The sequence below is a fragment of the Lynx rufus genome, unplaced genomic scaffold (genome assembly GCF_022079265.1).
Source record: "Lynx rufus isolate CCGP_SWC_20201006 ecotype Redwood Valley unplaced genomic scaffold, mLynRuf1.p SCAF_24, whole genome shotgun sequence".
Taxonomy (NCBI): Eukaryota; Metazoa; Chordata; class Mammalia; order Carnivora; family Felidae; genus Lynx; species Lynx rufus.
In genome coordinates, this window is record NW_025814839.1 from 1,326,891 (window position 1) to 1,340,577 (window position 13,687).

Here is a 13,687-nt window from a genome sequence, read left to right on the forward strand (position 1 = left end):
GCCTGAGGGGGGTCAGAACCATTCTGCCGGTAACCCCCCCCCCCCAGTTCAGAGTGAGCCCAGGGTGTCTGTCCCCTCCCCCCAACACAAAGCAGGTGGCCCAGACTCACCTACAAGGGCCAGGTGAGACAGGCTGGCCGTGCGGGAACCCAGCTCCCAGCCTCTCCTGGGGCCCAGATGGCTGCAGCTCTGAGGAGATGGGCTTCCCACGAGGAGGGGGGGTTCTTAGTGGGTACCTGTCAGCACAGCCAGGAGGGGCCTCTGCTCCTGTGGTGGGAGCCAGGCTGAAGGAGTCTGAAAGCCTTTACATCCTGAGAGAGGCCTTTCTCGGGAGAATTTTTGCAAAAGCACCGTGGCTGTTTGGGAAACCAGGATTATCCTGTGTAAAGCCAGGAGTCCCCTCTGTGAGTCCAGCTTCCCCACACCAGGCTTGGCCGTCTATGTGCTGAAGGCATCTGTGTATGTATATGTGTCGATGCCTTTTATGTGCTCACTTGCCGACAGCACCCCGCAGCCCCATCTGTCTGCTCTGCTGCAGGGGAACTGAAGGGGCTCGCTCCCGGAAAGACCCAGGTCAAAGGCACAGGAGCAGACCCAGGTCTGTGCGACTGTGCGTCCTGGCCTCATACCTGACACCCTCTCCCTTCCTCGTCCTCCCCGGGACACACCTGTTTTGTGCCAGGTGGGCTGGGCGGGGCCGTCTTGAAAGTTCCAGGAGCTTCCACCAAAATGAGCCAGGGTCACCCCACCCCTCATTTCTCCCTCCGTTCTCTCCTGAGCCCTCCCGGCCCATCACCTCTGCCTGCCTTCCGCCCGCCCGGCCTCACCCAGCCGGGTGGTGGGTCAGCCTGCGGTTTTGCCTTCCAGCCAGCCCTTCCCGCCACAGCATCTCCGAGTGGAGGATGCAGAGCATCGCCCGGGACTCGGACGAAGGCTCGGAAGATGAGTACTTCGACGCTCATGGTAGGCGGTGGCTCCTCCCGGGGCAGAGGGGGAGGATCTGGGCAGGGTTGAGGCAGGAGGCGTGGACTGAAGCAGCAGTGGGGCAGAGCATGAGACGAAATCACCGGGAGTCTGGGGTCTCACCCTGGCCGCGTGCCGGGATGTCTCTGCTGGGCCTGGCAGGCAGGGACCGTTCTCTCGAGCACCGCCCCCCTCAGAATGGATTTATACAGTCAGACGGGGGCTTTTTTCCATATGTGAGTTTATTTCCACAAGCAGCTTTACCAAAGCATGACATCTTACAGTTTTCTAAATTTTTGCAACGACCTTGTTTTTTGCCTTGGTTAAATGCAAGTACACCGAATGTAGAAACTTTAGAAACTGCGATGAGCCGCAAATATGTGAGGTGCCCATTTTCCCACTAATCCCCAAATCAACACAGTGAGCGCACGGCCTGACGAATCACCCACCTGTGCTGGGAAGGTGCGGGTACACTTAACCTTCAAACGACACGAGTTTGAACTCTCCGGGTCCACTCACACGTGCTTTTTCCCCCAATAAATACAGTACCGTAAATGTATTTTCTCTGCCTTATGATTTTCTTAACAACATTGGTTTTTTTTCCACCTAGCTTAGTTTATTGTAAGAATATGGTATATAATACATATGACATACAAAATGTGTGTCAGTCGACTGTTTATGTCACCGGTCGGGCTTCCGGTCAACAGCAAGCTGTTAGTGGTTAAGTTTCTGGGGAGTCAGAAGTCTTACGTGGATTTTTGACTCTGCGGGGGGCCAGCGTCCCAGCCCTCCCTCCCTCCCCTCTTCCCCCACCGTGTTGTTCAAGGGTCAACTGCGCTAAACATTCACTTGCTTCATACCTTGGCCGTTCCTCTCGACTGGCAGACAGGTCTGTGGAGACAGTTCTCCGGCTTGTGATTTACAAGGCGGGACACCGGCTCGGAAAGGGAGGGGAACTTGCCCACAGGCGCTAGGCAGGGCAGCGGCAGGCCAGAGCCCTCTCACGCTGCAGCCACCTCACTGTTATGGCATCTTAGTTAACTGGCTGGACTTCGAGGGAAAACTTGGTGGGGGGGAGGGGGTGTCAGTGTCCAGGCAAGAGGGATCTAAGATGGGGAGCTGCCGAGGGTGGCAGGTGGTTCCTGAGCCGCCCTCGGTACCTGGGTCCTCCCCAAGGGTGAAGAAGGGTGTCTGGGGCATCCCATCCACCCCAGCCAAGCTAAGAGGTGCACCCTCTCCTGGCTGTGAGTCCCTGACAAGAGGAAAATACACATCTAATGAAGGAACTTTATTTTTTTTTTTTAATGTTTATTTATTTTTGAGAGAGAGACACATAGAGCACAAGCTAGGAGAGGCAGAGAGAGGGAGACACAGAATCCAAAGCAGGATCCAGGCTCTGAGCTGTCGGCACAGACCCTGACGTGGGGCTCGAACTCACAGACCGTGAGATCGTGACCCGAGCTGAAGTCAGACGCTTAACCGACTGAGCCACCCAGGCGCCCCTAATGCAGGAACTTTAAAAAAAAAAATCAAAAAACAAAAACAGAAGGGAGAAGAGACAGCAAAGTAGGAGATGCCAGAGCGGCCGTGGCCGGGGAAGCACCTGCCGACCCGCTGTGTGGCCAGAGGAGTGACCAGTACAAGCCAGCGTCTGCACAGCTGCCTCCAGCCCCGGGGTCCCCAGGCCGATGGTCTCGGAAAAGCAGAAACTAGAGAAATGGATGGAAGTGTTCAGAGCAGCGCCTCTCGCCGGGCTGTACTCGTGCAGATGTTGAAAACAGGAACATTAGCTGATGAGCGGAGAAACAATATACCGTGATGCGGTCCGTCTATACTGTGAAATAGGACTGGGCCCTAAAAAAGAACGAAACTCTGACACCTGCTACAATGTAGATGGAGTTTGATAGTATGATGCTCAGTGAGAGAAGCCAGACACAAAAGGCCGCATCCCGTGTGATTCCGTTATGTGAAATGTCCAGAACAGGCAAATCCATGGAGACAGAAAGTAGACACGTGGTCACCAGGGGCCGGGGGACAGGGTGTGACTGCTAATGGCTACAAGGCTTCCATTCGGGGAGGTGGAAATGTTCTGGAACCAGATAGAGGTGGCAGTTGCACAGCATTGTGAATGGACTAAATGCTACTTTAAAATGGTTCAGATGGTAAATTTTATGTTATGTGAACGTTACACAATTTTGAGAAAAGGTCAGGCAGAAGCCCTGCGGGTGCTGGTCAGGTGTTCATCCTGCTAAGGAGGGAGAGGGCGGAAGCCAGCATGGAGTGTATGGGCCAGAGGAGCATGGGAACCCCCACAGTGGCCACACTCTACCCCTGTACCTCCCAGCCAGGCCTCCCGGTGCCCCTCAGTCCCTGCCTTCGAATGGGTCGGTGCTGAAGCCCCACTCTCTCCTCCCCAGAGGACCTGTCCGATTCAGAGGAAATATTCCCCAAGGACATCACCAAATGGAACTCCAATGACCTCATGGACAAAATTGAAAGCCCTGAGCCAGAGGACACACAGGGTACCTTGGTCTGGGGGGGCTACAGGGCCTGGGGGAGGGTGGCCGCAGGGGCCAAGCCCTTCTCTGCCCCAGCTCCTTAGCAGTGCTGGGCATGGCAGGGTGGGGGGGTTGGGAACACCCAAGGCCCCGCTTGTCAGGGTCACGGCCTCTGTCCTGTGGGCCTGGGGCTGCCCGGCTGCCCCTCCGCTCACAGCACCCACTGCTTCTGTGTTGCAGACGGTCTGTACCGCCAGAGTGCCCCCGAGTTCAGGGTGGCCTCCAGTGTGGAGCAGCTGAACATCATCGAGGTGGGTGCCGGGTGGCAGAGGGCCCCCAGGGCTGCAGGGGGAGGGGGGTTGAGCTTGTAGGACCTGTCCTGTGAGAACTTGGCACCCATGGCTTCACATCCACACTGGCGTAGGTGCCATCAGAGAGAGGCCTGGGGCCTCCTTTCCTCCCTCCCCTGCCGTCCCTGAGAACCAACAGGGCCTTCAGACAACCCCCAAGGAAGGCCTTGACCCGGCTCCGCCTGTGGAAAGTGGAATGAGAAATTTGTAAGTTCCAGACCAAACATAAGATCCCCACCTTGAGCCCAGCTTTTCTGCATTTGCTGAAGAACATGAGATGGAAGGGAAGGAAGCAAAAGTTGCCTAGGCAGAAGTGATGTGGTTGGTGGCCGCTGCCCTGCTGGGGGCACGTGGGGCTCCCAGTGTCCAATAAAGCTGTCTTGGTAGAGTGCCTGTGTCCGCTTTGGGGGTTCTTCGCACGGAGCTCAGGCCCCTTCTCCTCTTCCAGCTGTGGGCGGCCAGAGCTGTTTGCGTGGGGCGCGGGAGCCACGATGCCCAAGGTGGAGACAGAGCCGGGAACTCGGGACGCTTGGGGAGTTTGGACCGGATGCGGGGGGGAAAGAGGAGCAGCGTCCACACTGCCCTCCCCACCTTGGGCTTTTCTGCTTTGAGGTCTGAGGTCAAAGTGGGCTTTTCTAGAAGGCAAACTGGGACAAGGGGAGTTGATTCCCAGTTGGGGGTTAATGGCAAATAAAGCAGAGTCTCCTCCCCACCTAGGGCACGCACAGCTCTGACGGCCCCTCGGGAGGGGCAGAAGGGACCTTGGGCTCTAGATCTGCCACAGGATGCGGTGTGCCTATTGGAACCCAGCACCGATTCTGGGGCATGGCCATCCAAAGTCAGATCCCTCTGCTTGCAATGGCCCCCAAAGCGGAGCCTCCACTCCCCTCTCCCAGCCTTGTGGAGGGGGTACGGCTTTATGGAGACACTGACGGGGACCCCCTGGCTCTCCAGAGCTGGCCCCACGGCTCCCAGGCCTGCCTCCACACTCTCCCTCTCGTGGGCTCTGTTCCTACTGGGTTCGAGTCTTGGTGGGGGTGGGGTGTGCCCCAGTATTAGACATGAATGGGAGGAGAGCTGTATCTCCAATTGTCCCCAAACAGTCCCAGCCTCCGGTGCCGGGTCCCAGAAGATAGGCACAGGAGGCATTCTCTAGGCCTCTCACTGCCCACCCCCTCCCGGCCTGGGTTTCTCAGGGCCATTGGACTCCCCCTCCCTGACTGGGTGGTGGTGAGGTTGCCCGCAAGACATTCCTTCCTTGAGCCACTCACCCGGCAGTGTTGACAAGCCCTCGGGGCTGCTGGTCGGGGCAGCTGGTGGCCCTGCCTTGCCCTGGCTGTGAATTCACTCCTGCCAGGTGGGCCACTGGTGAGCAATCCTCACGTGGGGACAGGAATCGCTCCGAAACTCTGCTGGGCAGGTGTTCCTGCCCGGGGCCCCGGGGCCCACCGCCGGCCGATGACGAGGCAGCCCAGTGTTGCTGTGGCTCCAGACCCCGTACCACCCACCGGCCCGCCTTCCTCCTTCACTCAAGGTCATCTGCTGCTCAGTGGCTCCTGGGCCAGCCCATACCCTGCCATTTTCTGGCAGCCTCGCCAGCCCCTGGGTCCACTGCCTGTATTGCCCGTGCCTCGCCTGGGCTCTGTGTTGGCACTTGGGCCCTACTCTGCCCCCCGACACACCACGCGGTGGCCCACTTCAGGGCCAGCTGTCCCCATATGGGCCTTCCAGGTGGCTTTAGGCCCTCGGTCTGTCTCCAAGGTTCCTTAGGGATAGGCCTCTCTCTTCAGTTCCTCCTCCTTGTCCCCCACACACCTAGGCATACTAAGGGCATGGCAAGTACTCCCAGTGGCCTCTCTTAGGCCCTGGCCCTGGCTCCTCCAGTCGCACATCAGAAGTTAAGGTGGGGAAAGGTCCCTGGGGATGGGACCACAGCCTGGATTGGAGGGAAAACACTGAACCGGGGGCAGAAGCTTTGGATTCCAGTCCAGCTTGACACTGATGCGCTCCGTGACATTAGACGTGTCTCTTGACCTCTCTGGGCCGCCACCACCACCTCCTCTCTAAACGGAATCGTTCCATACCCCATGCAGATGTGTGCCAGTCTCAGGTCTCACTTTGACCTCACGTGCAGGCCTGGCCAGCCAGACGTGGGATCGTTACCCCTCCCAAATTAGGTGGGTTCAGACAGACACATCTGCATCCCCTCCCTGCTCTAAGATGTTTGCAGAGAGTCTGAGAATGACAGCACAGGGGACGGAGGAGAGGCCCTGTGTAGATGGGGGAGAGCTCGGAGCTGCAGGCTGAGTGCCCAGGATCACCGCCCTCCCGGGCACAGACACACGGAGGGCAGGCGGGCTCCAGAGGCCCCCCCATGGGATGCGCCTGTGCCTCCTCGCCAAGGCCAGAAACTGCTGCCTGGGCCCCCTGACAGGAAGCGGAGTCTGTGCTTTTGTTCAGACTGGCTGATGGGAACAGGGCTGCTCTTGGGGAGGAAGAAAGGGGCCATCGCCGCCTCCCCCAGGGAAGGGGTCGAGGTGGCTAACACCAGGCCCTGTAGCTCAGGAACTGAAATCGGGGTTCTCAGAGGGAACAGTGGGCCAGATGGGCCTCCTCCTGGGGTGACAAGGACCCGGCAAGGGGTTGAGTCCGCAGGGAGTTGATGCCACGCCCCCCCTCCCCCCACTGACCTGCACAGGACGAGGTCAGCCCACCCCTGGCTGCGCCAGCCTCCAAGATCCACGTGCTGCTCCTGCTGCTGCATGGAGGCACCATCCTGGACACGGGTGCCGGGGACCCCAGCTCCAAGCAGGGCGACGCCAACACCATCGCCACCGTGTTCGACACCGTCATGCGTGTGCACTACCCCAGCGCCCTGGGCCACCTCGCCATCCGCCTGGTGCCCTGCCCACCCATCTGCTCTGATGCCTTTGCCCTCGTCTCCAAGTGAGTGCATAGGCCCCAGACCACCTGGCCCTGAGGGTCAGGCTTCTCCCCTAGTGTCAGGACCCCCGTCTAGATGTCCAGACTCGGCATCCAGCCCCTTCCGTCTGGAGGTGGCAAAACCTGTACAGATGGCTGAGCTTACAGAGGAGACTAGCACTTGCCCTGTCTGTGACGTGGAAGACGCTGACCCGCCTCTGGGACAGAGGGCCTTACTCCCCCGCCCTGTGCCTCAAACTTCCAAGGCCTGGCCCACAAGTGACCCCGTGAGGTTTGCCGAGTCACAGCGGAGGCCCTCAGGTGGCAGGCAGCCCCAGCCCTGCTGCCCTGGCCGGGGAGAGGGGCCCACTGGGCCGAGCTGAGGCCTCCTGCTCTCTTCTGACCGGGCCCCCTCCCCCAGCCTTAGCCCCTACAGCCACGATGAAGGCTGTCTGTCCAGCAGCCAGGACCACATCCCCCTGGCCGCCCTGCCCCTGCTGGCCACCTCCTCACCCCAGTACCAGGAGGCGATTGCCACGGTGATTCAGCGGGCCAACCTTGCCTACGGGGACTTCATCAAGTCCCAGGAGGGCATGACCTTCAACGGGCAGGTGAGTCGTGGGATGAAGGAAGGGAAGACAGAAACCCTGCAGGGCAAGAGGTGGTGGCTCTCCCTGGCCGGCACCCCAGCAAACAGGGCGGGCACTCAGGCCTCTGGGGCCTCTCCCCCTGTAGATCTGCCTGATTGGGGACTGCGTCGGGGGCATCCTGGCCTTCGATGCCTTATGCTACAGCAATCAGCCAGTGTCTGAGAGTCAGAGCAGCAGCCGCCGGGGCAGCGTGGCCAGCATGCAGGTATCAGCTTCTCATGGCCCCCAGAGCAGGGGAACCCCGGGATAGAAACTGTGTCACCCTTTAGCCCCAAACATCCCCCAGGGCTGCGGTAAAGGCAAGGGAAGGGCAGAGGTTTCCAGTACGGGTGCCCAGAGGTGGCGGGGTGGGTGCACGGGGCAGGTGAGCAGCTGTCGCAGGACCAAGCCTAGAGCACATGAGGCTCCGGCAGGTGCAAAGCAAGGTCCTCACCGCGCGGAGCTGGGGTCTGGTCCTGGAAGGTGTGGCAGGCGGCTCCTCTGAACTTCCCAGCAGGGGAGAGGATCCGACGTCCCTGGGGCACAGGAGCAAATGGCCTGGGTGGGCCGAGCAAGGCGGTGAGATCAGTGGGAGATCACGAAGATCCGGGTAGCCAGTTCAGGCAGGAATGAAGGCTGTTGGGACTTGGCCAGTGGGTTGGGGGGACAGTGGCACGACTAGGAGACAGGGCTTTCTCCTCTCCGGCGTGGGTGAGACGCTGGCTGGGCAGTGGCCAGTAGGCCCGGAGTCAGGAGGGAGGACACTGAAGCAGGGCCCAGGCCAGCAGCCACCGGGCAGTGAGCCTGCATGGGGCTGTTCCAGGACACTGACCTGCTGTCCCCGGGCACCCTGGTCAATGCGGCACATGGCGGCAGTGGCAGCGGTGGCCTGGAGAGCAGCCGGCACCTGAGCCGCAGCAACATTGATATCCCCCGAAGCAATGGTGTCGAAGACCCCAAAAGACAGTTGCCCCGAAAGAGGAGTGACTCGTCCACCTATGAGCTGGACACCATCCAGCAGCACCAGGCCTTCCTGTCCAGGTGGGTGAGGCCGGTGGGACCCAAGGGTCAGACCGTGAGGCCCATGGCCTGGTGAGGAGGGGTGACTCCAAGAGGGAGGGACACCCAGGTTTGAGGCCGTCAACCAGGTCAGGCTGCTGGCCAACGTGAGTGTTGGGTGCCTCTGGGGTCTTGTACAAGCAAGGGCCATCTTGAGCCCAAGGGGACAGTTTGTCCAGGGGTGAAGCCCAGTCAGGGGGCAAAACTGACCAGGGACAGCTGTTCCAAAGGCAGTGGCATCCCTAGGGAGGTTGGGACCAGCTGTCACCAGAGGTGGCCACATCTGCAGGACAACACAGGGGTCGAGGCTCGTTTGGGCCTGATGACCCCTCGGGGGCTTCCTTTGGGAGACTGAGGGCAAGCCAATGCGGAGAAAGGAAGGGCTGTGGTGCCGCCTCACGAGCCACCCCCCCACCCCACCCCCCGTCTGCAGCCTCCACGCCAGCGTGCTGAGGAACGAGCCCAGCTCCCGCCACTCAAGCAGCTCCACCATGCTGGACGGCACAGGGGCTGCGGGGAAGTTTGACTTTGAGATCTCAGACCTCTTCCTGTTCGGGTGCCCGCTGGGGCTGGTCCTGGCCTTGAGGAAGACTGTCATCCCTGCCCTGGATGGTGAGAGCTCTGCAGGGGCAGGGCAGGGCAGGGGGTGTATGAGCTGGGTTGAGGGTCTCAGTGGAGCCCTGTCACAAGGCCATGGCCACATCCCAGGCCCGTTCCTGCATCAGCCTGCCTCATTCTGCCCTCCCCAGCATAGGCCCCCTGCTCCCCTTTGCTCCTACTCTAGCAGCTCAGTCTCCAGCCTCCAGCCCCTGGCCCCTGCTGTTTAATCTTCAAGGCACCTCTGGGAGCTGAGGTCCAGAAGTGAGAGGGCTGCCCCGCGATCAGATAGGGACGGACCCAGTCTCTGGGGCCCAGGATCTTCCCCTAAGGAAGAGCTCCTCCTGGGTGCCTGGCTTCCCAGTTTCAGAAGGGCCGTAAGCACACTGCTCCAGAGCCCCTCCTCATGGCTACAGGGACAGGGAAGAGTGACTTACTGGCCGAGCAGCCTATCAGAGCAAGGATCCCTGCACTGTATGCCCCAGGGGTCAGCCAGTGTGGCCAGGGAGCCCTGACATCCTTACGGGAGTGGAGACTTGCAGGGCTCGTGTTACATCCCCAGGTCACAGAGGGGTCAACCGAGGCTCAGAAGGGTGTAGACACTTGCCCAAGAGCAAGTAAGCGCTGGCTTATATATGTGTAAGTGGACAGAGACTTAGGAACAGTGACATTATGGCAACGTTATCTGTAATCGTTGTAACGGTTTGTCCATGGAGGGGGCTGCAGCCGTTAAAGGGTCGGGTAGGACTCGCAGTGCTGGAATGAAGAACGCCAACATTTTTGTGTCAAATGGGGGGTGGAGGAGAGCTCGAAGACGATACAGCACCTGTAACTGTGTGTGTGTGTGTGTGTGTGTGTGTGTGTGTGTGTGTGTGTGTGTTTAAAGTGAGACATCTCGTGGAGTAGCAGCCCCACCTCACAGCCAGGGCTGCATCCACTCCGCTCAGTTTAAGAACACCTGGTTAATAAACGGTCAGACCCCAAATCAAGAGACATGCTTTTGGATGCTTCCGGACCCCCCACCCCTCGTGCTGCGGACCCCAGCCTCCTTAGGGCTCTGCGATCCCACCCCTGCCCTCCCCAGTTTTCCAGCTGCGGCCAGCCTGCCAGCAAGTCTATAACCTCTTCCACCCCGCGGACCCGTCGGCCTCCCGCCTGGAGCCGCTGCTGGAGCGGAGGTTCCACGCCCTGCCGCCTTTCAGCATCCCCCGCTACCAGCGCTACCCGCTGGGGGACGGCTGCTCCACGCTGCTGGGTGAGACCCGCGGGGGGGCCTGGGCCCTGGGCGGGGGCGCTCCTGGGGCCCCTGCCGGGTGGGAAGTCACAGCCTGCGCCGAGCTCCTCGGAAGCTGGGTCCCCGGTATACCAGGTGGCGGGGGGGATTAGCCCCACACACCCCAGCCAGGGAGGAATGACGTGGCCTCACAGGTCAGGGCCTCACCCCAGGTGCCAGGAGGCAGACTGGGACCCAGATTCCCACCCTGTTGCCCAAGACAGAGCTGGGGACCTGGAGGGACCGTGCGAGAACCCATCGTGGCAGTGGCTGGCGAGGGGGCACAGGATGGGAAGGGGCTGCAGAATGGGTCTGAGCAGGGAACATGTGTGAAGGCAGCCCATCGCCCGCTCCCGACCCTCCCCGAGAAGGCCCCATCCCCCCGCCCCACCCTCGAGTGTGTCCTGTCACGTCCTGGTCTTGAAGGAGCCCCACGTGTCTGTCGGAGGAGCACGTCTGGACTGCCCACGAGAGTGTCTGTTCTTGTCCCGTCTGTTCTCTCCCGTCTGCCTCCAGTTGAGACAGTGCAGAGAAACCCCGAGCTGGTCCTAGAGGGTGGGCCCCTGGCCCCTCTCCCCCCAGGAGACGGCTTCCTGGAAACCAGTATCCCCGTTCCCGCGCTCACCTGCCAAGACGGGCCCCGCCCGAGCCCGGACTGTGCTGAGTGTGTGTAACACCCCCATTCGTGGTGGCGTCTGCTTCGCTGGCTGACTGCTGGTCCCCAGGGGCTTTCCCATGCCCTCCTTGGCCACTTGGAGCCTGTGGGACCCTAGTGGCATCCCACAGAGACCAGACAGGACAAGTCTTAAGGATCAGGTCCCGGCCCCTCCTCCCTAGGCTCCTCGGAGCCTCGGAGCCTCGGAGCCCAGAGAGGGGACCGGCTCTCCCAGGGACACCTAGCACGGGCGTCAGTCCAAGGGCTCTGTCTCCCATTTGTGAGGCTGGTGGGGGCAGCTAGGAGATGGGGTGGAACCTTGAGCCTCATCCCACCTGCTCCCCAGGAGAAACCTCTGGTCCTGGGAGGGTTTGATACTCAGGGTCCCACTCCTTACCTTCCCTGAGGGAGTCCCCATCTGCATGTGAGTTCTCTAGCTGAGCCCCGCTCTCCCTGCTCTGCCCTGCCCTCAGCCCAGGGCCCAGGTGAGCCCTCAGCACCTGCCTCTGTTCCCGGACACACACGCAGGGCGGGCTCAGTGTGGCCCATGCGGGAGACGTGCAGGGGTGTTGCCTCATCCTCAGTGCCCAGCATTGGGTGCCCCTGGGAGACCACTCGGGCCCCTGTTGTAAGTGCCCCTCAAACCCAGCTGCAGGGGGCCGCGGGTCACACCAGGCCGGGCAGAGCCCGGGAGGCTGGGAGGGCTGGACGAGATCAGGAGCTGTGTATTGGGTAAGAAGCGTGGCCAGGGGGGGCTTGAGCCTGGCCGCCTTGCCTCCCTACCTGTTGTGTCTGTGTCGGTCCGTCTGTCCGTCCCTGCCCCGGCTCCATACCCTGCCCTGTCAGCCCCGAGCAGTCAGGCCCCGGCATGCTTGGGCCTGCCCTCACTGCCAGTCGTGCTCAGATGCCACCGTTCGTCTGCAGTGGGAGGGGTCGGCCTTGCCCGCCCAGCCCAGGGCACACCGGGCCCTGCCTCCCACTGCTCAGGGCGCCGGGGGTGGGGGTGGGGGTGCTGAGCTGGAGGAGGAGTGCCTGTCTTACCCACTGGCCTCTCTGGTCCCTGTCCACCCACAGCGGACGCACTCCAGACCCACAGCACAGTCTTTCAAGAGCACGCAGCCCCCTCCTCGCCCGGCACAGCCCCCGCCACCCGAGGCTTCCGCCGAGCCAGTGAGATCAGCATCGCCAGCCAGGTGTCGGGCATGGCCGAGAGCTACACAGCATCCAGCATTGCCCAGAGTGAGTGCAGCAGCACCCAGGGCCTGCGTTCCCTGGCCCTCCCCTCTGTCATAGCAGGGGTCTGCGCCCTTCCCGCCCCCGGCACCACCCCGAGATAGCGGGCAGTGCCTGGCGGGCAGTCGCCAGGGATGCCGCTAAACGCCTACAACAATCCCAGATGTCCGTAGCGGACTCGAGGGAGGGGGGATGGCCGGGGCAGCCCAGCGGGGCCAAGTCCAGGCGGCACGAGATGGGCGGTACCATCCCGGCAGCTGGGAGGCGACGGGCCGGGAAGAGGGGTCCTAACCCCGGAGGGCCCGGTGCTCCCGGAAGAGGAAGCTGTGGGCTGTTTCTGGACAAGCAGGCAGAACCAGATAACCAGAGGGGCAGCTGAGGGGAGCTGGGGAGGCGAGATCTCGCTGCGGCCGCTCCTTTGCTGCTCCTGCCCACCTCAGAAGCTTCTCAGCAGCTGGAAGTGGAGCCCAGGCCACCCCCTCTCAGTTCGCCAGGGCCAGCCGCCCACTCTGTCCTCCTCGACTAGTGACTGCCTGCCTGCTCAGGGGCACCTGAGCTGAGGCTGGCGTGGGCGTCCTTCTGTGAGGAGGGAGCCTGGCACTCTTCCCGGTGTCCTTCCTGGTGGGCCCGGCGTGACTGACCCCTTCCTCGTTGTTCTTGCTTCTCAGAGGCCCCAGGGTCGCTCAGCCATACCCCCAGCGTCAGGCGCCTGTCTCTGCTCGCCCTGCCCCCCCCACCCCCCTCTACCCTGGGCCCCCACCCACAGGCCCAGCAGGGGAGCCCCAGCCTGGAGTGGGCCCCCCACCTCCCCGACTTGGACATCAGAGAAGGTACCGGGCGTCACATGGCCTCTGCCCACACACGCTCGCCTCCTCTAACTGGGGTCACTCACCATTTCCAAGCACATCTCACCGCCAGGTCCTACGCTCTGTGGCCTAACCTGAGAGCTAGAGGCTTGGGCTGGGAGCACTCAGGTCTGGGGAGGACGTAGAGGGGTTGACTGGGGGGGTGATGGCCAAGGGACTGCCTGCCTGTCCCATGTGGCAGGCCGCAGGCAGAACTCACAAGAGCCCTGACCCCCATCAGGCACCATTTACCAAGTGTCTGTGTGAACCTAGCAGAAAGGCATCTGATAACCCTTTTCTGGAGCTAGGGGGTTTCCCAGCCCCGAATGGGGACCAGGACGGCAGGCCTTGCCTCGGGGTTCACCTCTGCAAAGCCTGTCACCAGCCTGAGGCCTGCAGGGCAGATGTGGGGGGGAGGGGCAGGAGAGCCTGGAGAGGACAGCAGCAGGGCCCAGGGCAGGGGGTCAACAGGATCAGCGACAGGGCCAGGGATAGACCTATCATCTCCAGCCTGGGATTGTCCCCAGCCCCCTAACTCCACACGCTCCTCCCCCACCCCCGCACCCAGGGCCTTCTGGCTGCTTGTGCACCGTCCTGGGGTCCTGCACCTTCCCTGCTCCCCTCTGTCACCCAGCCAGGGGGGAGGAGGTTCGCTGTGGCTGC

At 61.7% G+C, this 13,687-nt stretch overlaps 1 protein-coding gene across 10 annotated transcripts in view; it reads left to right on the forward strand.

Moving 5' to 3' along the window:
- The window catches only part of PITPNM2 (phosphatidylinositol transfer protein membrane associated 2), a 145,348-nt gene that overhangs the window by 126,228 nt on the left and 5,433 nt on the right, over positions 1 to 13,687 (forward strand). For 2 of the 10 annotated variants that reach the window (XM_047088217.1, XM_047088218.1), the window contains exons 8-20: positions 539 to 598; positions 868 to 963; positions 3,381 to 3,485; positions 3,702 to 3,772; positions 6,510 to 6,757; positions 7,155 to 7,344; positions 7,469 to 7,588; positions 8,186 to 8,403; positions 8,855 to 9,033; positions 10,103 to 10,273; positions 10,808 to 10,957; positions 12,021 to 12,185; positions 12,848 to 13,009. In XM_047088217.1, the coding sequence (XP_046944173.1) occupies positions 539 to 598; positions 868 to 963; positions 3,381 to 3,485; positions 3,702 to 3,772; positions 6,510 to 6,757; positions 7,155 to 7,344; positions 7,469 to 7,588; positions 8,186 to 8,403; positions 8,855 to 9,033; positions 10,103 to 10,273; positions 10,808 to 10,957; positions 12,021 to 12,185; positions 12,848 to 13,009 (1,935 nt within the window). The remainder of the gene's footprint in view (positions 1 to 538; positions 599 to 867; positions 964 to 3,380; positions 3,486 to 3,701; positions 3,773 to 6,509; positions 6,758 to 7,154; positions 7,345 to 7,468; positions 7,589 to 8,185; positions 8,404 to 8,854; positions 9,034 to 10,102; positions 10,274 to 10,807; positions 10,958 to 12,020; positions 12,186 to 12,847; positions 13,010 to 13,687) is intronic. The other 8 variants (XM_047088221.1, XM_047088223.1, XM_047088220.1 and 5 more) reach the window with 7 other exon arrangements.